The 25902-nt window shown below is 39.7% G+C and overlaps 1 protein-coding gene across 6 annotated transcripts in view; it reads right to left on the bottom strand.

The window, feature by feature from the left end:
- LEF1 (lymphoid enhancer binding factor 1) overlaps positions 1-25902 on the bottom strand; it is a 121228-nt gene that overhangs the window by 28347 nt on the left and 66979 nt on the right. For 4 of the 6 annotated variants that reach the window (XM_058721701.1, XM_058721699.1, XM_058721705.1 and 1 more), the window contains exons 4-6: positions 8117-8249; positions 1905-1995; positions 216-299 (exon numbers count right to left, since the gene is read on the bottom strand). In XM_058721701.1, the coding sequence (XP_058577684.1) occupies positions 216-299; positions 1905-1995; positions 8117-8249 (308 nt within the window). The remainder of the gene's footprint in view (positions 1-215; positions 300-1904; positions 1996-8116; positions 8250-25902) is intronic. The other 2 variants (XM_058721703.1, XM_058721702.1) reach the window with 1 other exon arrangement.

Below are 25902 nucleotides of genomic sequence, written 5' to 3'. Positions count from 1 at the left end.
CTCCCTGAGGGGTGTGGCTGTGCTGGTGGGGTGCAGCGTTTGGCTCCTACCCAGGAGTCTCTGCGACATCTAGTGTGGGAGCCAGGCACACTGCACAGACAGACACGTGGCTGAGGTATGCACCCTCCTAGCCAACCGAGAGGCAAGCAGAGGCGCACACAATGCAAGCGCAGGAAGAGCAACTTGTCCTGGGCCCAGTTTCCGCCTCCACCTACCTGGACATGGAAGTGTCGACTGACAGTGAGGATGGGTAGGGTTGCCTGAATCCTCCCGTGATGGGATATACAGGCTGACCTTGCCTGAGGTCACAGAAGAAAGGAACCCATCAATGACAAAACACGAGTTACCAACCAGCAATAAGAGTTTGATGAGGGGAGAAGAGGGAGGGCTTCAAAAGAACTGTGTTGGGGTATCACAGACCACGGCATTTCTTCAGTTATCCAATGGCTTCCCTTCTTAACCTCCACCTGATCAAAGCATCATTTACCCTGAAGAGCTCCCACCCTCAACTTTAAAAACAAACCAGCCCATGAATTACCCTTCACCCCTTTCTCTCTCCCAGCCCCACTGATGCTCTGAACAAAACAGGCATGTAACAAATGTTTACGGAGTGTAACGGAACTGTGAGAATGGGGAGTACTCCTTTCAGAGTTTTGAGAACTTCAGGGAAGGAACGAGGGAAGGGAATGAAATTGACATAAAAATGAATAAATATTTTAAAAGCAATTACACTCCCCCTACACTTTCGTATACTCATGCTACAGTCAAGAAATAAAAGATCAATTAATTGGAATCATTCCCTCTCCACTGTGAGAATTCCATTTCTCTTGTTTTTTCCCACATCTCACATTTCTCATTTACACCATCTGTATTTCCAGCTACCACTCAGCACAGGATTATTGCCCCTAAGTAGTAAGTTCAGACAGAGTAATTGATGTAGGTTTGAAGGTGTATGAATAATCAGTTAAACAGTTATTGACTGAGAGATTTAGTGCTAAATAGAGACAGACAGACAGACAGACAGCTGGAATTTCCATAGCAGGATGACACCTTCTTGCTGAAGAAGAGAACATAAGGGTGTCAAGGTAGGGAGACTGGGGCAAGGATAGGGGGCCTTGGGGATAGAGGACCAGATCAAGAAAGGAGAGGGTCCATTTCCTAAAGCTGGCACAGTGTTTCTGTGGAGAGAGCAGTGGGGAGAGGATAAATGAAGAAAGGGTGGGGGGAAGCTGTGTGCTAATAGTAAGATGATAAAAATAGGCTACTTAAAGCCTTTCTTCCAAAAATATATTTCCTCTCCTTTACCTTTATAATTTAAAAATTTTTGAAAACAGCAGTAAGAATTTTTTTAGACATAAACAAGAAAACAGAAAGTGTTTGCATTCTGAAAAAAGAAAGTCCAAACATCAGTTTTTCACTTATCTGAACTCAAACTGGTGCTTACTTTATTAACATTCAAACGATGCTTTTGTAGTTTTGAATTTCTAGTTATTTGTAATTTACTTCACCTGCTCATTTTATAAGCAAAGACTGATGTTCAATGTGTCTAAGTTTGTTTCAAAAATAAGTTGTTCATAAAAAACTAGACAAGAAAAACCACACTGAGCACTCTGTACAGGCATAGCAAGTGCCCAAAGCCACAAATTGAATCCATAAACCTATAAGCTTCAAAGCAAATGCTACATACTCATTTTCTACACATACTAGCAAAGGCATTCAATCCATTTCAAAGTCTGTATGTTTTTCAATCTTTCAAATTGAAATGAAATAAAGTTAGCACCTTGCTTGTTGATGTGAAATTTCTTCAACTCTGCAAGTGTTATCATTCATAAAGCTAATTTCCATGAATGGAAAGAAAAACTTGTGTTCAAATGCCTGACTGAAGGTTGCAGGAAGGATCTTACCAGCCAAGAGGTGGGGTAATCTGTCCAACACCACCTGGAGACAGAGGATAAAAGGTAGGGATCTCAGGAGCTGGAGGATGTCTGGACATGCCTGTTCAAAAAAACAATGAAGGAGTAGAGTTTTCAGATTCACAGAACATTTGACTATAAGGATAACAGAAAAGCAATAAAGTACTTTATGCCATTAATACTTAAGGTCTAGCACTAAACAATGTTTACCGGATGCATTTAATTGAAGTCTGTTTGTTAGCTTTTCTCAAGATTTCAAAATGTGAGAAATCACGTCTTAAGATAGGACATCCTGAGGAACTCTTGAAAGAGTAAGTATGCTCTGCGTGACCATAATGAGATTTTTAAATTTTTTAGTTTGCCCTCATTATTTCACTTTGGTTACGAAAATGGTAGACAATTGTTTTTGTGTAGAATGGAAAATGACAGCCTTCCTAAGTAGATGGCCTGCCATGACGCTCAAGGATTAGGTAAATTGCCACTTTCATTATTTCCATTGGCTCCCTTACGGACACATAGATTTGGGAAATGTGATACCTCGGAGGATCAAAGATTAATTAGGAATCATCTTCAGCCCCATAATGGTCACACTTGATATGATTCATTTGGTCTCTGCCACTTCAGCTCCAACTAAGCTCTTCATCAAGTTGAGTCCTCTGGGCTCCAAGGTCAAGCTGTTCTGGATTAGTTGTATTCCACAGAAAATGAGAATGCCACCAAATTGTTTCTTGAGCTCACAGTCCCTGGGGTACACTGCCCTATAACTGTAAAAACCACCTAAAGATTATACCTAATCCCAGTCCCAAATGACATCTCTTTGTTTAGATTCTACCTTGGGTGTAGAAAAGAAGGGACACATGCATTAAAATGCAAAACATAAAAACCTAAGATTCGGTGCATTTTGGGGAAAGTGATTCTGATTAGGAAAAAAGCCACAAAAGTTTCTTTATATAGTTCATCTGGCCTACCAAGCCCACTTCCATATATAAGCACACGTTTCCACATTTAACACCCAGATATGCATTCAACGGTTATGTTCAGACCAACATGTGAAATTAGGTGAGCACATGAAAGATGCTCTTTAATTATTCTGTTTTTACTGTTTAAAATGCCTATGAGTTTCATTTGGGTCTTAAAAGATATTTAAGGTCTTGAACATATGGGAATGACTTAAGTGTTGCCTTCAAAGTGGATGTTAATTTGACTCTGAAGTTAGGATAAACTATTTCTCAACTCTCATAGGAAGCAAGTAGGAAGAAGGTTTTTAATCCCTCAACAGCTTACATGAGATTATCTCATTTTTGCTGTTTTTAAAAGATTGTCTCAAATCCCTCCCCCCTTTTTGGCTAGAAATACCACTGCTATGGGTCACAGCAGACCCCAAATTTCATACTCTGGGATTTTTTTTTCTTGGGCCTGAGGAAGTTCAGGCAGTGGGGTGAATCTAAGGGAGTCTACAGTGATGATTCGTGACATCGGATTCACTGGGGAGTTTCTCCAACATGCTGCCCCCCACCCCCCGAGATCCAGAAACCTCCCCAAATATTAGGGTCTGCAGCAGGACTGCTCAGTTTAAAAAGAAAAATCAGACTAACTCACAAGAGCTCTGGAACCTTTGTGGAAATTTGAGCTTGAAAATCATGACTAGAGGTTACAGACTATCAGAACTGTCCGCTTTAATCCTTTGTTTTGCAAATGGGGAAACCAAGGTGTGGGATGATTAAGTGACTGTTTAGGCATCCAGTTAAGGTACCTACAAAATATGTATTGTCCTGGACTTTTACCCCTGGGACACAGCCATGCGTAACCTGCTGATGTCATCACACATCCAAGCAGATAAGCCTAAACCCTGCTCTCCGCTCTCGTCCACGTTCCAGGCACACTTAGAATGCTGCATCAGTGATTCTGTAGTAGCAGGAGTGATGCAAACGAACACAATACAAACTAGGTTGATTTGGTTTTACTGCTCCAAGGAGAAAGGGGGAAACCACCATTTACTTAGCACTTGCTACATGCTATCCTATGCTGGGTATTTAGACTGTTTCCACTCATACTTCAAATACCCCTCCTTCTAATGTCTATAGCTCTGAGATATCTTTCTTCCTTGTTGGAATCTATAATGTTTTATTTGTACTTGTAACAGGGTAATTAAGATGGTCTTCATTTTGTTTTATAGTTAGTTTGTGCCAATGATTTTTCCGTGTGAGCTTATATACTGCTTGGAAAAAAGAGACCATGTTTTACCAATCTATGTTCCAAACTATGGTGGTCTCCAGAGGAGGTTCTCAATAAATACTTTTGAATGACTGAACAAATGAACTAGTAGTGTTTAAACAGACCCGTTCTTCATTCATCAATATTACCAACAATTTTGCCAACCATTATACCAACAAGCACACGGTGTGGCTTAGGCCATTACACGAACAGAAAATGGATCTGTGTTTTCTACACAGCCTATTGTCATGTTAAGATCCTAGAAGTGGATCTCCACCAACTGCTATGCTACTGAAGACACATTTCACATCATTCATTTAACTAATATTTACTAAATACTATGTGAAGGAGGCTATACACAGCATAGCCTTAATGATTTTCTTTTTAATGTTTATTTTTGAGAGAGAGACAGAGAGAGAGAGAGAGAGAATCCCAGGCAGGCTCCATGCTGTTAGTGTGGAGCTCAATGCAGGGCTTGAACCCATGAACCATGAGATCATGACCGGAGCCAAAGTCAGATGCTTAACTGACTGAGCCACCCAGGTGCCCCTGGATCATCAATTATGCCACTCACTAGCTACTTATCTTTGAGGAAGCTATTTAATTGTTATTGTTCTTTAAAATCAGTATAGAGATGCCTGGGTAGCTCAGTTGGTTGGGCATCTGGCTCTTGATTTCGGGTCAGGTCATCATGAGCTCATGGTTTGTACGATCAGGCCCCAAATTGGGCTCTGGGCTTATAGCGTGGAGGCTGCTTGGGATCCTTTCTCCCCCTCTCCACCCTGCCGCGGCTCATGCACGCATGTTCTCTCTCTCTCAAAAGAAATAAACTTAAAAAAAATTAAATCAGTATAAAGATGGAATAGGGGTTGTTGTGAGGAATAAATGCATGAATATACATAAAACAGAAAAATGCTTGGAACACAGTGTTAAGTGCTATGTGAGTGTGGTTACTTACAAGGATACAATGGGTAATACAAAGACAGATATGTAAAGCCAGTATTTCCTAAAAGCTCTTCTTTCCAACATTTTCGTAAGACATAATGAGAAGAAAATGACTGGTATCAGCTTCCTTTCCCTCTCCCACACCTACAACCTATACGCACACACATACCCCACACCTCTCAACACGGTGAGAGAAAGGTAAAACTGAATGTGTTTCCTACTGTGAAACGAACCTAAAGTTATTTTCCTACAAATGACAATGAGTTCTGCTACAGTATATGTTTATTGGATAGTTCTATCTATGGTTAAAGCATGGACATAATACTTTTTAATTTATTATTAGTATTTTTTAAATAAAACTAACCAGCCTCCCAATAGTTTTGAAATTAGCAACTCTGGCCTCAGTACCACCAAGTTCTAACTAATTTAGCTACATGATATAACTAAAAAGACTGGCAGTAGAAGACAAAGAGAATAAAAGCAAGAGACCTAGTGAGCTTTTTACTTATTTTTTGGTGATGAATGTGACCAAGTGGAATGATACAAACCCCAAATCACGTAAATTAGTTCTTTTTAAACCAAAGTCACATATCCCCAGAGAGAAATGGTGACAAGGTATATAAACTCTTTGCTCACAAAAAAGTAGCAAAACAAACGAACAAACAAAAAACTTTATATTAAGAAAAAAAAAAAAACACTGTATACAGAGTAGAATGCAAAAATCACAAATTTGGGGGACAAAATAAGAACTTCAGAGAAAATGCAATTTTCTGATCATGCCCACTTGTTCTTTATCTAGTTCTGGAGAGTTTGTTTAAAAAAAATTTTTTTTTAAAGCAACGATATAAATTACAATTAGTAAGACAAAACAAGGTAGGGCAGTAGAAGAGATGGAAACAAAATACAAATGTAACTGGTAGCCAGTCATAAATTTGTCTTTTTAAAAAATAGAACTGTCCTAGGATTCTTGGAAGAAAAAACTTCTGAACCATAATGTGTTATTTTTTTAAAATAAGTGTGTTTGAAAGTGATTAGAATAGGGCCTAGGACATAGGAAGCACCATGTAATTGTTAAATAAATAGTTAAAAACCAAATAAATCACACTATTGGATTCTTTGAGCCAATAGCTTGTTTGAGGCTTTTATATCTATCTTTAACTGTCATTTGTAGCTTCATGGCTCCCAGATATGCATCTGTAGCACAGATATCACTCCGAGATGGTGACCTATAAATTACCTACCTTCTCTCTCCCTCCAGATGTCTATAAGGCACCTAAAATCACCACCATGACCAAGGTCACACTCTTGATCTTCCCTCTCAAACTCCACCTTCTTCCTAAAATACCCATCTCACCATACATCCTCAGACCTGTCTTGATGTTTCTTATTCCTTTGAGGTCCTTGATAAAAGGAAGTAGAGGAAGGACTGGAAATGAGGAATAAAACCAAGGCAAACCCGGAAACATCCGCATAGGCGATTCTTACATTTCCTAGGTAAAGGGTACAAAGCTCCACTCAAGCCAAAGTCTGACAGTGACTAAGTCCTCAAATAAGCAGTTTTTTTTTTTTTTTCAACTTTTTTTTTTTTTTATTTTATTTCTGGGACAGAGAGAGACAGAGCACGAACGGGGGAGGGGCAGAGAGAGAGGGAGACACAGAATCGGAAACAGGCTCCAGGCTCCGAGCCATCAGCCCAGAGCCCGACGCGGGGCTCGAACTCACAGACCGCGAGATCGTGACCCGGCCGAAGTCGGACGCCTAACCGACTGCGCCACCCAGGCGCCCCCAAATAAGCAGTTTTAACAATGGATGGGAATGAAGGCATTGAGGATGTAACCTACAAGAGTTCACAGTAGTGGAAAAAACACCCAGCCTCTGAACTCCACTCTTTTTCTACACTTACTAACTTTTCTTGTCCACTATAGTTCAAAGATAAGGCTGGAAAAAAGGGTGAAATGCCGGTGATGGCAGATTTTACATCTTTACATTCTCTGTTTTCACACAGTTTTATAGGATCTTTTATTTTGAATTTCTAAAGATCCTGTTGAGGTCCAAGTGTGTATGTACATGGAAAGAGGAGAGGCAAACAAATTCATCTTCAACGTATGCTCTAAGCAGAACGGACCAGAAGGCCTGCAGAACCTGAGCTCTAAGTCCTGCAACCAACTCATACCCACACCCACCAGGTTAGAAACTAGGAATTCTGAGAGTGCCTGGGTGGCTCAGCTGGTTGAGCGTCTGACTTTGGCTCAGGTCATGATCATGAGTTCGAGCCCCACAATGGGCTCTGTGCTGACAGATCAGAGCCTGGAGCCTGCTTCAGATTTTGTGTCTCCCTCTCTCCTTGCCCTTCCCCCACTGGTGCTCAGTCTCTCTCTCAAAAATAAACAAATATAAAAAATTTAAAAAAAAAACCTGGGCATTTTGATTTTTCAAACTTCTTATGCGATGTGTTCTTCTATAAACAATATAGAAGCAGAACTGGGTAATAATGTAGAGAAGCAAAACAGGATTCATGTTACTTTGACTTTAACAGAGATGGTTTTATACTTTAATTATTATTAATATCTAAGTTGGTGCTGGTAAATAACAAAAAGAGGATAAAACATAATAAGGACTAAAACCAAAAGAAATCACAAAAGGATGAAAAAGAGAACATTCAAAGTAAAAATCTCCTATGTTGTCTGTTTTCTAACATTTTTCTAACACTACCATCAACACCTACAACTGCAATAAATGAATACTGTAGGGGGCACCAAGCACTGAATTTTTAGTATATCTGTACAATATATTGGTTTATATGGTGGATTCTAGATTTTCAAAGCTGTCACTTTGAAAATAATCCTTTTATGTTTTTCTTCTTCTGTTTTTTAATCCTGAAAAATAAAAGTAGTAACAACAAATCTTTTAAAAAAACTCCTGCCAAACAAATGTATTTTGATCCACCCAGTGACATACAGCAAAGGCACCTGTACAGGCACTCGGTCTGATGAGATGTGGCTCCTCACTTATCGAGAAAGACCCAGGAAGGCAGGGGCTCTCACCTTGTTTGGAGTTGACATCTGAAGGGAGGTGTGAGGGGTGTGATCCTGGAGAAAAGTGCTCGTCGCTGTACGTGATAAGGGGGGTGAGAGGATGGACCGCGTGTGATGGCTGCACCACAGGCACCTTATTTGACTGCAAAGTAACCACAAGGTCAACAGTTAATAGGAACACCTCTCCCAAAGAAACAGTCACAAAATAGCAGTAACTGGGCATTAGCACAACCCAAGAATCATCTCTAGACCTGAAAAATTGAACTCATCTGCTGTACTCATTACACCTTCAGAATTTCTCCATGTTAAATACTCAAGTATATGGGTATCATATACTATCAGTTATTCAATCAGCACCTATGAGACTTAGGTTGATTATTATTTCGTATTACATAAATTTCTGTGCATACATATTTATGACCTTCTGGATTATCTCCTCAGGTTATGTTCAACTGTTCAACCCGGAGTTACTGGAGCAAAAGTCACAAACGTTTTATAAACTCTTTTTTATTCATTACATATGTCTGCAATAAAAAGGCACTCAAAAAACTGTTCAGTAAACAAATAAATATTACCAATTTGAAGGTCAAATTTTTAAACAACTCAATCAATATAAATTTTCTGTACTGATACCCCCTTAGTGTATATAATTTGTAAGTCTATAGTTTGTACATCTTACAGAACCACATTACAACATTTTTTTTTCATGTCTTATAGCTTTGTCAATCAAATATGACTATCCATTCATTATGCTTTAGCACTACTCGGTTCGTCTTCAGGTTCTCTAGTTTCTACAAGTTTTGACTGATAAAATGGAATTTCTAATCTTGAGTTTAACTGCATAACGGGAAATGTGGCCTGAAAGAACACTTTAAATTGTTAACATTTTATATGTCTTATATTAGCTTAAAAATAAATTTTATTATTGAATTTGGAAGTCTAAAATTACATAATAATATTTTTAAAGATTCAGGTTATTTTTTGGGCTGTATCAATTTGAAATCTGGGATCTCTTTATTTGTTTTAAGTTTAATCCCCCCACCACCAAAGGAAGTGCTTACTAAGCAAGTAATGTAAATAAGACTCAGGCAGTTTAACCTGATTAGGGAGATTGTTTTTGATAAACTCTACACTGCTTCCCCCTGCCCTTGAAAAAAGAAAGTAAACTCGATGCAATTATATACAGGCAAAATATGTTTCTGGTTTTAAACTTATCCATTAATTACAGCAGTCCCAGGAAGATCTCAATTTTTACAAACACTACAGTAATAAGTAACTTGTGATTTAAGAGAAATAAAATACAATGAATTTTGAATATTCACTAAGTAACTAGTTCAGACAGGTCTTTACCAGTTTGAATCAGTGAGATTTTTACTGTGCTATAAACTAAAATACATGTGAAATCTGCTTCCCCAGAAGCAAATATCTGTATTAAAAAAACATATATTGAGGAACTACCTGACAACTGCACAGTATAAACTGCTTAAAATGTGGGTCCATGTTGAATGGTTGAGAGCCCTATAACACACTTGCTGACATACACACTAATTTTAAATTTGGTGTTTTTGTTTGTTTTACAAATTAGATATAAAAAGTATGTGGCTCCAATGGGAAGGACTACCCTCGGGAAAATTAGGAACAATTATCCTAGTAACACTTAATTCTCTTTACAGCTAGTAATACTAATTTTCTATACCCTATCATTACAACCTCCACCCAAAAAAACTTATTAAAAAAAAAAGGGGGGGGGGAAATCACCCTTTTTTAGACAATGACATAATTTCCATACTAGATTTTCCCTGTATGATCAGCTCCTGTCTAATGGCAGAACTTGCACAGCTCGTATAGCCCTGGGCATTTATTAAATAGAGCACCATTATCAAAGCCCCATGCCTTTTCTCTATATACCTCAGCACAGACATCTATGCATATAAATGTGTGAAAGGTTAAAAAAATGTTTCAATGCTTTTCAAGTGTTAATGATGCACTTTGCCAAATACACAGAATGAGCTTCTTAAATACAAGGAATTTAGAATGCTACAGGAGGTGGGGTGGGGGTGGGGATAGAAGGATATCATTACAAACCCTTTTTAAAATGGAAACAAAAATCTCAACACTCAAATGCTAAAATGAATACATTTCAACTCCACTAAACTGCTTTGAGTCTCATTTCAAAAGTCTCATAAGAAGCATAATTGCCAAGCAATCTACAAAGGTATTTTCTTGGAGTGCTTATAAAGAGTAAGCATTGCAGAAATCTTCTGGAAATATATATATTTTGCATGCCTTTCTTATTTCCAGAGCACCACCTTAAGGAACCTGCATTAGCAGGCAGCATCTTCTTAATGTCTGACCTATCCCTCCAGTCATATAGCTCAGAATCTGGTGCCATGAATTTTTGCTAAATTATGCTATCCTTGCTCTCCTCTTAATTTTACGGTTTTCAACACAGATTTGCTTTCCTGTGGGAAGAAGATAAGAAGCTGAGGATTTTAATTTAAGCTCTGGCCTTGTCTTATATTTTGCAAGATGGATAGTGAAAGCAGTACTAGTAGGTGTGTTAAAGCCAACAAGGATTATGTCCATTTTTGTGGCCAAATAATAAAAGCAATATGAAATCTCAATAATATGTGTGAGCACAATTCTGAGGTTTGTATTTTGCCTCCTGCTGACCACCTCCACTATGTATATAAACGGATCCAACCCCTATGCTAGACATCACCAGCTTGATCACGTGTCCACAGCCCTAAACTGTGGGCTTCCTCTGATAGGAGTTCTTGTTCTCTGATACTGTATGTACACACAAGGCAAGAACCCAGGCAGTGGTACTCTGTGTAAGTTTGAAGACAGACAATATGACCATTCTTAATTCTAGTCCTCTAATCTCCAAATACCAGTGTGGTGTATGTTGTGGTGGGGAATAGGGGAGGAACAACCATTTGACTAGCTAGTCAAAAGGACAATTTTATGTAACTATATTATAATGTGCAGTTATACCTGTATATGAGGGCATATGTGTATATTAGTTAAACACCTAAAATGTGCCAAGCGCTCTTCTAGCACTGAAGGTCAAAAGAGACAAGGTCCCTATTCTTACTCAGCTTCCTTTCTAGGTAGGGGCCTGGGAGTGGGGTGGGAGTATTGGAGACAAAGAAAAAATATGTAAAAAAACAAAACAAAACCAAAACAAAAAAGATAGCAGCAAGTACTATGAAGAAAAGGAACTGGGTGATAGGAAAGCCAGTGTGTATCTAATTATATGCCTTCATATCATGTTAAAGCTGTAAGAAACCAAAATTTCATTTTAAGATTCGTACTTTCTAAGACAAGAAGCTGAGAAATAGAGGCCCCAGGAAATGGATGATCAAGCCACGACTACTGTCAGCACTTCTAATAATACAGCCTTGCTCACTACACAACTGCAGTGATACAGGGTCGTAATGCATAAAAAGGGAATGGAAACCCCTGGGTCACTACATACAGTGGAATCAAGTAGTAGAGAAACACCATCTTCCCGGCTCCCACTCTATACTGGGTACTGTGTACCCAGGACCTCACTGAACAGAACCCAGGTCTCCCGACTCCCACTCTGGTGCTTTTCCCCACTACACATCTCCCTGTAAGGTAGAGATGAAGGGTAAAAATCACATTGACTCTTTTTTCATTCGTAGGTACAGTCAAGCGCATTCACAGGTACATTCATTGGTACATAGGTACATTCACAGGTAAAGTCTTAGTTTCCAGTGGAAAATCACCAGGTATTTTCAATGTGTGTCCTTTGTTTCATTATCCCGGGGTAACAGCACCCACTATTAATCCCATCTTTATGAGATAACCTGGCGACCTTGAGACATCCTGAATCTTCCACTGCTGCTCAGAGAAGTTCAGAAACTTGTCTAGGCTCACATGGCAGTAAGTGGCTGACCGAGGACACAGACTCTGATCTTCCAACTACATATTCTTTAATCTCAGGCTGGTGAACAGAAGACAGGTAAGAAAGATGTTAAGAGAAGGTACCAGAAAAGGGAAAGAAAATATAAGGGGCGTGGGGAGACTCTAGAAGACAACTCTCTCACCTACACTCCGCACCCACACATGGCTATCAGTAGGAAGCCTGCAGTCTTTTCCCAAGCTTGGAAAACTATCAGGCCATGCTACCTACCTAGTGCATAATAATTATTATGCAACTGACACAAGTGCTTACTGTGTGCTAAGCATTTTATAGTACCTTTAAAGCAGGTACTATTATTATCCTTCTTTTACAGGTGAGGAAACTGAAGCATAGTGAAGTCAAGGAACTTTCCCAAGGGGACAGAGCTAATAAGTGGCAAAGCTAGGTTCAAATGCAGCAAGTCTGGCTCTAGGGGCCATGTTCATTACCAGCACACCATGCAGCCTCCCCGAAGAGCCAAGTTCATAAAATCTTGGACACTGAGTTGACCATCTGGGCCATACCTGACAGTATGTGACATAGATGAAATGACTGTGTGGTCTCTGTCCCAGGCACAGGAATCACACCAGACAAAGAGGCACCTCAGGAGAAGTGGTCAGAGCTGCAGAGACTCAACTGGCGCCTTTCTCTCCAGGACTGGAAAACATTCCAAGGGAGCTAGCTTGGCTGCCACCCAGGCTGGTCCTTGCAGGTAAGGACCTCTTTGGCATCATAGCCAATAAAACCCACACCTCCTGTGGACACGAAGTGGGTGCCACTTAGGGATCCTGAGAGCCACCCCCAAAGCAGCGTTCCCAGAAATGACCCACTCACCGCTGGCAGTAACTCAAGCTGCCATGAATGTTGTCAGCCTCCGAGGATGTGGTTCTGGGAAGGACTAAAAAGTGGTTCAGCGCCCTCCTGGCTAAAGCTGTGGGCCTGCTGGTAAGAGCAGGAATTGGGGGAGAAACCTGCTGGTCTAGTAGCTTGTCCCCATTCTGCACATCCCCAGATTTCAACTAAGCCCACAATGCAAGACCTGGCTGTGCATAAAGGCCTTGAGTTCCATTTCAATTGGCTGTGCATTTTATCAACGATCCTGCTGGTAATAACCAAATCCAGAGAATATTAACATTCCACCAACTTACTAAGATGAGGCATTTCATCTGGCCTCAATTTTTATGGTGTGATTTTACTTTTTATTAAACTCAAGAAATCTGGTCCTCGTGGAACAGAAGCCATGTAATTTTATATTGTGTCTTCCCCCCTCCTCTTCTGAGAAGCTGAGCTTCTCAAGCTTTCCCACAGAGGAGCAGATTTAATTTACTCCAAAAGGAAGGATACAATGGTTTTCTTGCATCGACTAGACCTCAAAAGTAACACTTTTTGCACTGGAAATCTCCTAAGCTCCACCAAAGCTAAACACCTGATTTCTGTCTGATGTGGCTTTCAAATCTAAGACCACTGCTGGCTGTGATGCAGCAGCTTTTTAAGGTAACAGTTAGGGCCTGGGCTCTGAAGACTTCCTGAGCAGGAACTGGTAAGTTCTAAGGTTCGCAGGACAAATATTCTTGAGCCCGAGTCTGGTGGCAAAGGGACGGTCTCTCTATTGGACACCCAGAATGTTTTCCAAAGAGCGGAAGGAACGTGTTGTAGGGGAAGGAATTAATACGGATTAGACACCCAGTTAAGTGCTAGTCATTACGGCCATGTCTGTATATTCTCTGGCACTCATCCACATAAGTGGGCAGTTTCATCTCTATGTTTATAGAGGGGAAGGCAGAGTTCTTTCAGACACAGAGTTAAGCAATAATTAGCTGAGAAAGGACTTGTGCTGGCATTAGTTTGACACCCAAGTCCCTGCTCTTTTTGTTCTACACGGCTTGTTCCTCGGCTTCTCTCTCCATCTCGGTTGCAAACTACCCTGCCAGATGAGTGTGGCCTGCAACGAAGCATCTGGACAGGAACAACCACCCACGCGGAGAATAATGGTGTCACCAGCAGGTCTGCAGCTACTATTTTCCTAGTTCTCCAGATAGTGGTGATTTCTATATATTATATCATTTCGTCTTGGAATCACCCCTAAGTTAAGTGTTATGATTTTTGTTTTACCAGGAAGAAAACCAAGGTTCTGTGAGGGTAAGGAACTTGTACAAGATCACACAGGATGTGAACCTCAGGACTGGAACCCCGGTTGGTGACTCTGAAGTCCGCAGCTTGTATCCCAGGGAACCAAAAGCGGACAGTCCTAGCATTCTCTGGCTTCCAAGTGGAAGAGATGAGCAATAATATAGGTTAATATTCAAGTACATGGGCAGTGGAGGCAGAGAATTCACATCCCAAACATTCATATTCACTTGGGCACTACACTTAGGTAATTCACTTAATTGTTCAGAGTCTGTTTCCTCATATACAAAGTGGGTCAAATGATACCTCATAGAATTAAGGCATGGATTAATGAATAATTCACATAATATATGCTCAATAAATATTTATGGAATGGATAAAGGAAAGAAGAAAGGAAAAAGAGGCCGATTAAGTGAATTACTCCGACTCCCAAATGTTTAAATTGCTCATCGCTAAGACATGGTATATTTTAGAATTTAGACTGGCTTAGATCTGCTGTAGCATTCATGTACACATAAGTTTGCTATGTGCTTGCTTTGTTTCCCTTTTTAGACTGTAATTTAATAGATAATACAATTTTAGCCCATTCATTTGAAAAATCTCTTACATGGGTGATGGGCATTGAGGAGGGCACCTGTTGGGATGAGCACTGAGTGTTGTATGGAAACTAATTCGACAATAAATTATCTTTAATAAGAAAAAAAAATAAATAAAAAATAAAATAAAATAAATGAAAAATCTCTTACAGTAGTTCTCAAACCTTTTTTCTCTCAGGGCACTTAACACTCTTAAAATTCACTGAGGATCCTGTTGAGCTTTTGTTTGTGTGGGTTTATCTACAAACACTTATCACATTAGAAATTAAAATGAAAAATTTTTAAATATTAATTCATTTAAAAACGACAAACTTATGTTTGTTGCATGTTAACAAAAAGTATTCTTCTGAAAAGTGACTGTTTTATAAACAAAAATACACGGGTGGCATTGTTTTACATTTTTTTGCAAATCTCTTTAACATCTGGTTTATTGAGGACAACTGGATTCTCTGAACTGCTTTTGCACTCAAATTTCCATCTTGATATGTTATTTTGGTTGAAGCATATGAAGAAAACCCGACCTCGCACAGATGTGTTGTTGAAAGAGCGGTATTATTTTCGTAGTTTTTGAGATTATTCCGGAACTTCTTTGATACTATACTAAAACTTGACAAGTGGTAGTTTCTGAAAGTCCATCTGCAATGTAGAATCAAAAACCATACCTAGATACTTTTCCTACCTTACATTAAAATCCACTGATCTGTCTTGCATTTTATTTAAATTTAACCCTGCATGATTTTGTAACATTACCCATTGGTCATTTGGCAAATACGGGTTGACTGAGTTGAAACATTTCATTACACAATATAAAAATCGCATTAATATCACCACTGCTCTCATCAGAAACCTTTAAGGGTTTGGGAAGCTATGTGGCCCACAGTAATGGATACAAATTTTCTAAAATTCTAACTTTTGCTTGAAAGCTCACACTTTTACCACTGGCAACAAACGCTGTCGATTGTTTTCACTAGAGAGAGACCCACTTTGCTCATTTGTGAGAAAATATCTGCCAACTACCAAAGCTGGAAGAACCATAGTTTGTCAGGTATGCATTCGAGGGTCAAGATTTAGTAAAATTAGTTAATTTTTGCTGCTTCATCCTAGGTGACAGTGGCAATTTTTTTCTTGGGAGAGTGCTGTGGTACAGAATTCAATAATTTGAATTACTTATGCTATTACTGGTACTATTTGGAGCTAACACCCACCACTGCTCCTGCACCATCAGTGCAAACGTCAACACGTCAACACGATGGAAAAGACAAATAATGTGCTAGTGCTATCATGAGGATAATGACTTTATGGACCCACTATCTCAGGGAGGCCCAAGGCTCCGCAGACTACACTTTGAGAATGCTGCCTACAGCACTCGGACTTGTACTACAGAAAGAGTGGATTGTCGACGATCAATGGTAATAAAGTGAAGAGTATTATGTCAGTTAAGTTGAATTCAGAGAGAAAATGACTCATGGATTATAATATGGAATGTTTCCATGATATACTAAGCTCTCGTTTTTTCACCCCTCTTGTTTGCTAGGATTCTGAATGTACCAAATCAAGAGAAATGTGGAAGGCGAACAAACAAAAATAATATATGCCACATCCTTTTAAATGATGTTTAAAATTTTTTAAATTCCTTTGACTCCTTTAATTCAAGTCAGTACAGAACGCCAGACTTGTGCTCTTTCATCAATTTTGAATTATTTTCGTCAAAGGGATTGTTGATTTACAGTAGCTGGGAATACAGATTTGTACCCTTTGATGCTAAGAAGCCTTCTTCAACTCCCTCAGTCACACTCATCATCTGCACTGCACTTCCAGCCCCTTGGACCGGACTCTTCATGTATTTATTATACTGTACGGTTACTATTTGTGTATCTGTTTTTTCTCACTAGAGGTCATACCGTGGTGACTTATCCCCAGCATCTAGTGCAAGTCCTGGCAAAGCTCAGCCAGTCAATACCTATTTCTTATACTTCTAATTGTCTGAATGAGGCATTTCAACACTAAGAAGTCAACCCCTTTCAAGAAAGAATTTGCACCTCCACATTTCAAACAGGGATTAATCCTTGCGTGTTCTACTGCCGCATAAAAAATTACCACAAATTTATTAGTAGCTTGATGATATATAACGATTCATTATCTCATGGTTTCCATGGGGAAGAATTCCAGCATGGTATGACTGGGTTCTCTGCTCAGGGAATCACAGGGTATTGGCTGGGCTGAATTCCTGTCTGGAGGTTCTGCAAGATCATTTCCGTGTTCAATAGACTTCAGTTCCTTGTGGCTGTCCCCATTCCCTTGCTAGCTGTCAGGTGAGGACCACTCACATTCCCTAACAATGTATGCCCTCCATTTTAAAGCCAGCAATGGTGCATCAAATGTTTCTTGTTTTGAATCTCTGACTTCCTCTTCTATGCAGTGGAGAAACCTTTTGGCTTTTTAAGGGCTCATGTGATCGCTTCAAGCTTACCTCCTAATCTCTTTTCCCTCAAGTCAACAGGGACAGTGGGAGAGAAGGAGAGGGGAGAGACAACTATGATAAGCTCAGGGTGCTGCCAGACCTATATCATCCGTTAAGACAAAGATAACCCATTTAACCTCATTGTTTCTTTTGTTTCCAAAACATTATTACCAATTTAATCTTTAGCAGATAAAAATGAAGTGTCTTCACAAACATTATTTGGTGTTTTAGTTATTCTGATTACACAATAATGTTCCGAGGTTCAGTTAAGTTTTGTGTTTTTCTCCTCTTTTCTTTTTTTATCCAGGGGCCAATGTCAAGAGTATGTTACACGTATCAGAATTGACAGGTGTTGCAGTTCAGCAGGGAAGGGACAAGGGTTAGGATTAGCACATCTTCCCCTTCCCTCTTCCTAATATCAGGGAAATTGGGGAGAACTACATGCAAGGAAAGGCCTACATTAACTACAGGGTCATGGCTTTAGGAATGGAGAAGGACAATCACTAAACAGAGTTGAGGGTCCAAATACATTTATTTTGAAGAAATTTTAAAAAATATTTGGTTTTTCTCTCCAACATCAACATGTCCGATTTTGGCCTATCATCTTATATTTAAGTGCAACTCTTCTATTACAAGGTTATGTCCAACCTTAAGCTTTATTTTACTTTAATAATCTGACCCTATAGGGTGACTAGCGAGTCATAATTGTCTTACCATTTATTAGTCACTAATAATGCACTGAATGCTGTATGAAATAAACATGGTAGAAATGAAATGAATCAAAGAAAGATCATTAAAAAGAGAGAAAGTACAGGTTGCAACAGCTAAAACCCGGATGCATGAGTGAGAAAGACGAAGGAAGAGACATTCACTGAGTATTTACTATATTCTAGGAACTATGAGCTATGCTTTTATACCTGTGCTCAAGTTTATTTCCCCATTTTCAAATGAGGACACAAACCCAAGGCTCAGAAAGACTTAAGTTTTGCCCCAGGTCACACAGGCTAGCCTGTGAATGGTTGAACGTGGATCAAATACTGAGTTGTCTTATCCCAAAGAGCTGACCTTTTCACTGTGAACAGCTAAAAAGAATGGCAACAAAAAAGAATAATTCATTCTCGGAGCCAAAAGGGGACCCACACTGGAGGCTCTAGATAGAGGGACTAGGGTTGAGGCTGGAAGCTGAGAGAAGATCAGAGTAAAAGATAAAATGACTTCTAATTATGTGAAGTTGCAACATCCTACTATTTGACTGATTTCATACCTCCTCCACTACATCCCTAATCCTGAGTGCCTGCCTTTATTATTTGTGTTAAAGATTGCCCTTTGTCCATGTTAAGATTGTCCTTTGAAAATAGTGAGAAACAGGGGCGCCTGGGTGGCGCAGTCGGTTAAGCGTCCGACTTCAGCCAGGTCACGATCTCGCGGTCCGTGAGTTTGAGCCCCGCGTCAGGCTCTGGGCCGATGGCTCGGAGCCTGGAGCCTGTTTCCGATTCTGTGTCTCCCTCTCTCTCTGCCCCTCCCCCGTGCATGCTCTGTCTCTCTCTGTCCCAAAAATAAATAAAAAACATTGAAAAAAAATTTAAAAAAAAAGAAAATAGTGAGAAACAACTACAGTTATTCAAGATTAGCAAACAAACCAAAGAACAAAACAAACAGGTTTGAGATTTACTGTGCTAGTGGTGAAATATTACAAGTAAGGCCAGAGAGTGTCTAGGCTAATTCAGAAGTAAAAGGCCTTAATGAAAGAAAGGATCACTGAATTCTAAGGAGACAGGAGAGACAAGATGAGCCTGCCCAGATCACTAGCTCTATGACTGCAGGTTCTATGGAGTGCGTACACGTATATAAAATTTTACAGTGGAAGGACATGGGGTAGAGAAAGATTCCAATGGTTCGTAAACATTTTCTGGATCACAGACACAGATGTGAAGAAAGCTGTGTATAAGTGTTTTTATACACAGACACAATCACCCATCACCGGATTGTGGCAGGAGGTTGCACTGTATGCATAGGGGAGGACAAAGACTACAGATTAAAAACTACTGCCCTAGGGTACATGGAGTGCTCAGTAGGAAGAGCATGTGACTCTTGATCTCAGGGTCAGGAGTTTGAGCTCCATACTGGGTGTAGAGGTTACTTAAATAAATAAAACTTAAAAAAAAAACCAAAAAACACTGCCCTTTTCAAAGACAGAAGAGCTTTAACAATCACTGCATAATAATATTATTAATAAGCTGGAAATTAATCAGCTTGTCAAAAGTAGTATTTGTGTAGCTCACTGGGAAATAATGGAAGTAAACAAGTCAGTGTGGCTGGGCAAGAAGTCAGAGCAAGAGCCTTCTTTGGATAGTCACAGAGAGCTTGGAGCAGGGGCAGCAGGCGACGCTTCCCTCTGTAAGCCAGTGACAAGGCTGAGTGATGACAATGGGCGATAGCAAAGGACAGAATAAGGCAACTCCAGGAGCTCCAGAACAAGACAGAGTGCACTGCTTTGGGGTGAGTGAATTCCCAGAAATTCTCCTCTGAACCTCATCAACCATTATTCCTAAACAGATTCTATCAGGCCTTTTGGTGCTGGTCTGGGGACATGCTGATTAAAAAGGCTCTGCCCAGGGATGGCAGACCCAAAAGGAAGGGAAGTCTTCACGTGGCCACCACGGCAGCATCTATCACCCAGTTTCAGAGGGCCAGAAGATCTCTTCGTGGCACTCAGAATGTCCAATGGGACAGGAAGAACGTCTGGGGCCCAAAAAACTGGATGACCCAGCTCTCTTCTTGGGGTAGGAGGTGGCTGGAGCCTGCACGGGGTCATGGTCAGGAAAGTCCCACAGCTACCCAGAAGGGTAGTATGGATGAGCTGTTTACATGGTCACACTACAAAGGCATGGTGCACAATTCTACAGGGACAAAGGCAACAGCCCTAAACCTAATAATTCCATACTGCAAAGGCACCTTTCACACTTAAGTAATTATGAAAATAATGTGCCTTATTTTAGTTTAAATAAACTGATTTTTGTTTTAAGATCAGGTGTGAATCATTTACAAAACAATAAGAAAGTTTCTGTGCAAATTTTGTCCCACCAAGCCATCTCTGATTTTAGTTAAGTGTCATAAGTGTAAAAATAGTCTCTGCTTAAAACTGGGTGTTTTAAAAGGTGAAAGGACTAACATTTAAGTCTGTGGGATCCTCATTTTTCTACAAAATTTGCTTTAGTTTTTCAGAAATCAAAAGAAAAAGAATACAACAAATATATTATTTTGTGTTCCGCTACTAACACAAAAATTCTAATTGAGCTAAAGTTTATTAGGAAATTCAAGTCATTTTCCATGAGTATATAAATGTGGTATTTACACTGTAATATAAGCACTAAAGCTAATCTATAGAGCTGCACTGCCCAAAGTGGTAGCCATTAGTCACTGGATTTTGAGCCCTTAAATGAGTCTGTAAAAACAGTTGTAAGTGTGAAATACATACTGAATTTCAAACAATGTGAAAGAAAGAATGGGAAAAATATTAGTATCCCTTTTTTAATACTGATTACACATTGAAGTAACATTTTGGCTACACTGCATTAAATAAAGCTACTACTAAAATTAATTTTACCTCTGTCTCTTTATTTTTCTGATGTGGCTGCTAGATTTTTTAAAAAATGTTTTTATTTATTTTTAAGAGAGAGAGAGAGAGAGAGGGAGACACAGAATCTGAAGCAGGCTCCAGGCTCCAAGCTGTCGGCACAGAGCCTGACATGGGACTCGAACTCACCAGCTATGAGATCATGACCTAAGCTGAAGTCAGATGGTCAACTGACTGAGCCACCCAGGTACCCATGACATGGCTACTAGAAAATTTAAAATCATATATATGAGTTGCATTTGTGACTCACATTGTACTTCTTTTTAAGAAAAAAAATGTTTAATGTTTACTTACTTTTTAAGAGAGAGAGAGAGAGAAAGAACAGGGGAGGGGCAGAGACAGACAGACAGACAGAATCCGAAGCAGGCTCCAGGGTCTGAGCTGTCGGCACAGACAGCCTGATGCGGGGCTGGGACTCATGAACCATGAGATCATGACTTGAGCCAAAGTCAGATGCCTAACCAACTGAGCCACTCAGGCACCCCACTTATATAGTATTTCTAACAGGCAGGTCTGCTTTATAGTTCAAAAACCTGTAGGTAAGATTGCCCTTTTGCCTACTCTACTCCAACAGACTTAAACAACAACAAAAAAGCAGGCATATTTACTGACAAAAGTTCCTTTTGGAAAAGGAAACTTACAGATAAGGAAACTGAAAATCAGAAAAGTTTAGTGGAGAAGCTAACAAACATTAGATTTCAATACCCCATATTCAGGGCCAAGTCAAGAAATTTAAAACCAAGTATTTATAGAAGTATAGTATTAAACTCTAACATTTCATATTATGTATGAAAAAAATTACTAAATGATATGTATCTTTTACAGGTTAGAGTGAGCCTTCTGAATAAATGATTTTATTGCATTGCAGTTATATGTAACTTCTTCAACTTGTCAGCTCGGATCATTTTGAAAACACCTAATACACATTTTCAGATTCATTACAAATTAATGATTAACTCATTCCTTGATGTGTAACCATCTTTTCCATCTCATATCAGAGTATACTGCCTGATAAAAAAACCCCACAGCTTATCTTGAGTTAAAGTGATGCTGCAGACATCACTCTTCATAGGATATACTTTATGAGTCAAGAAAAAAGAACCTTTTGTTTTGGATTTAAAAACAAAATCCTGAAATGAGTTGAGGCAGAAAACTTAAATGACAAATACAGTAGATTATACAAATTAGGTTTTATGTAATTTTGTACGTTCTGATTCATCTTAAAGCCCCCAAGTAAGTCAAACTAGAGCAAAAAACTCTCCTTGAAAACGTTTGCTTCAGAGGTAAAAAGAGGAAGCAAAATGTAAAGAGCTTTTAAAAGATTCTTTTTTTTTAAGTTTATTTATTTATTTTGAGAGAGAGAGAGAGCACAAGCAGGGGAGGGGCAGAGAGAGAGGGAGAGAGAGAGAATCCAAGCAGGATTTGTGCTGTCAGTGCAGAGCCCAATGGGGCTAGATCTCACGAACCTCGATCGTCACCTGAGCCAAAATCAAGAGTGGATGCTTAACCAACTGAGCTACTACCCCTAAAAGATTCTTTTTAAAAATTTGTTAATGTTTATTTTTGAGAGAGAGAGAGAGAGAGAGAGAACAAGCGGGGGAGGGGCAAGGAGAGAGGGAAAGACAGAATCCCAAGCAGGCTCCAGGCTCCGAGCTGTCAGCACAGAGCCCGACGTGGGGATCAAACCCACAAACCGCGAGATCATGACCTGAGCCGAAGTTGGAAGCTTAACTGACTGAGCCACCCAGGTGCCCCCAAAACATTAACTTTACTTATATCTTATAAAAGAGAAACATTCTACAGCTAGTGGAAAATTACAACAGCAAAGATGAAAATAGCTATTCTCTGCTGGTGAAAAACGATACTTCTGCAAATATAAAAGCAAAGATAAATTCTACTTTGTACCATTTATTGTAAATAGAAAATTTCCTCTCTCAATTTTATTTTGCATCTTTTCTGGGGGGAACGTGCTGATGAACTCAAGGCAGACACTGAATGCCCCATCTAGAAATCTTTCCCAAGAGTGACCTAGGTTGCCTTTAATTTACGGTAGCGTGTTGGAGCTGGCTTGTCCTAGCTTTAAAGAGAAAATTCCTAAATTTTCATAAATTTTGAGAGTCTGTTAATATTATGTTGACAGCTAGAAATTGTTCATGGTGGGATTATTTACACCAGGGAAACTGGCAAATGTGAAAAGTCAGTGCCACTTCCCCTGAAGCTGGTTGTTGAACATGTAACAGCACACTACTGGGGACCACTGAAACCCTTCCTAAATTATGAGGTGAAACAAAGTTTTCTTTCTTTATTTCTCTTTGACAAGCAATAGGAACATAATTTTGATCTTTGTCTGAAACCATTCCGGGACAAGAAATTTCAAAAGATCATCACTTGACATGATCTAGGATGACCTGCTCCATGCTCCCAGGTCCTGCCAACACTTCAGGAATGTGTGGCCATTGGTCATTAATTCCTCTCCCTGGTTTCTCGCCTCTGGGCCTCAACGGCACACGGTCTGAGTCACCAGATAGAGAAGGAGTTCCACTGCACAGAAATGAGAAGAGACATGCAGAAGATACATGGGTATTTTTCTCCCTCTTTTCAAGGAAATAATTAATGTAGTAAAAAAAGTGTAAAAATGCCTACTATAATTATTTTTAAAGTTATCTATGACAAACGTATCTTACACAGAAAAGGAAATAACCAAGACCATGTCATGTATGCATTAAAGAATGCAGCTTTCAACATGAGGGCAGTATGTCAGACTGCAATTATTCAGGCCACCTGCACAGAATCTGGCATGGGACTCAATATTAAAACAGAGGGAGATGAGAGGCTATTTGTTGTCTTTGCAGCACATTCATTCAGGCAATGTAACATCAATTCTTATAGGGATATCTGAAAATAATTATGAATTTTAGGGAGAGTTACAAAGAGGCAAAAATAATGTAAGGGCTGATTAAACAATGTCCTTTAAGACACTCAACTCTTTAATAATGCTTTTGCCCAGGTTGTGATACCATCCATGATTGGAAGTAGGGGCTGGTTCTTGGGCAAGAATAATAGCATAGTGAAGTTGAAGTCAAAAGACCTGGATATTTACTATTCCTCGTCCTACCTGCTATTTGCTGTGTGAACTTAGGCAAATGACTCACCCCTTCTGTGTTTCAGATTTCCCATTAAATGAGGCTGATATTTTCCCTGGCTACGTCTGTGTAAGGATCAGATGGGATCATGCATAGAAAAACATTTTGCAAATGGTAAAACACCATGTAAACACCATATTAATTCCACTTTGGAAAAAGGAAGTCATTAGGCTCATTTCCTAAACTGAGAAAATATTACCTGAATCAACATGTATGAGTTCGGTGAAAACCAAATAAAGGTAACTTTGAAATTTACTGTAACAGTAATGGCCTCAGAGCATCCTCTCAATCATTGTTTCACTACTGATCTGCAGCCTCTACTTCCCTAAGATAACTTCTTCGTATAAGAACATTTTTTCTGTGATGCAAACATGTTACAATATGGTCCACTGAGATGCATGAAGGCATTTTAATTCACTTCTTTAACCTGTGTTGTCTGCTCCATCTGAATACATATATATATACATATATATATATATATGTATATATAAATAATTTTTATTTATTTATTTATTTTTTTTTTAAGGGAGAGAGCACACGTGCACATGCATGCAAGCACGGGGAAAGGGCAGAGGGAGAGACAGAATCCCAAGCAGGCTCCGTGCTCAGCGTGGAGCCCAATGCAGGGCTCAATCCCATGACCCTGGGATCATGACCTGAGTCAAAATCAAGAGTCAGATGCTTAACCAACTGAGCCACACGGGTGCTCCTGAACACCAATATTTTAAAGATGTCTGAGTGAAAGGAGATGAAAGGATGACTGGCTGGGGAGGATAATACAGAAGATGGAAAGATATACACTGGGGAGCCAAGAAACACCACAGATGATCCACAAACACAAGAAGAAGCAAGAAAGGCAAATGCAGGGGCGAGGAGGGGGTAGACAAGAACCTCAGCTGTAACAACTTGAATGGCACCTTAAGGGTTGGATTGCTGCCATCAATAAATGTGGGCCTGAATATATTCAATGCCCTTTCCAGCACTGATGACCCTGTGATCCCAAGGGTTCTAAAGCTTTGAATTACAATAGTCTAATATCCTGTACTTTGGATTTTTCTAGTAGCAGCTACAGAAGAAGAAAGTTAGGAAGGCAAAAAACAAAGCAAAACAAAAAAGAACCATGTACAATTAGAGATGACTTATTTACCTCAACATTTTAAAAATCAGTTGAAGATGGATGAATGTCACACTGCTGATGGGGCACAGGTTCAATGGCAGCATGTACTGGTAACGTGAAGGAACACCAATAAAGCTCACAGAACAGATGTTAAGACAGAAAACAGGAGCATTTTAATTGTCTTTAAACCTTGTTCCCAGCGTGAAGACTTGTAAGGTTATGCTCATCATGATCTCAGGACAGGACCTCCAGATGAAACGGGGTCGTACTGCCAAAACTCCATTAAAGGCTTCTCCCTTCCAGCAGCAAAGCCTGAACCCACTGGGTATTGCTGCACCCAAATCTACCTTGAATCTCCAACATTAAATTAACCTTCAGAGACAGGGGCACCTGGGTGGCTCAGTTGGTTAGCCTTTGGCTCTTGGCTTCTGCTGCTCAGGTCGTGATCTCACGGTTTGTGGGAACCAGGCCCGTGTTGGGCTCCATGCTGACAGTGCAGAACCTGCTTGGGATTCTCTCTCTTCTTCTCTATGCTCTTCCCTCTCACACTGTCTCTCAAAATAAATAAACAAACTTAAAAAAAAAAAAAATCAACCTTCAGAGACAAGCCCAGTTGGACAAGTCTGTGACAAGGAAAGTAGCATTCCCCCCATCAGAGGGGCAGAAAGATAGCAGCCACCTATACAGTTCATTGCACATGCACAAAAAGGCCTGCCCAACATCTCCACCGACAAAGTGAGCTGCCCCTCAGTAGTTGGAGGCTCTACGAATTGCATGATTGAA

The sequence above is a fragment of the Neofelis nebulosa genome, chromosome 3 (assembly GCF_028018385.1).
Source record: "Neofelis nebulosa isolate mNeoNeb1 chromosome 3, mNeoNeb1.pri, whole genome shotgun sequence".
Taxonomy (NCBI): domain Eukaryota; kingdom Metazoa; phylum Chordata; class Mammalia; order Carnivora; family Felidae; genus Neofelis; species Neofelis nebulosa.
Note: the sequence above shows the minus strand (reverse complement) of the source record. Positions and strands in the feature narration are given on the sequence as shown.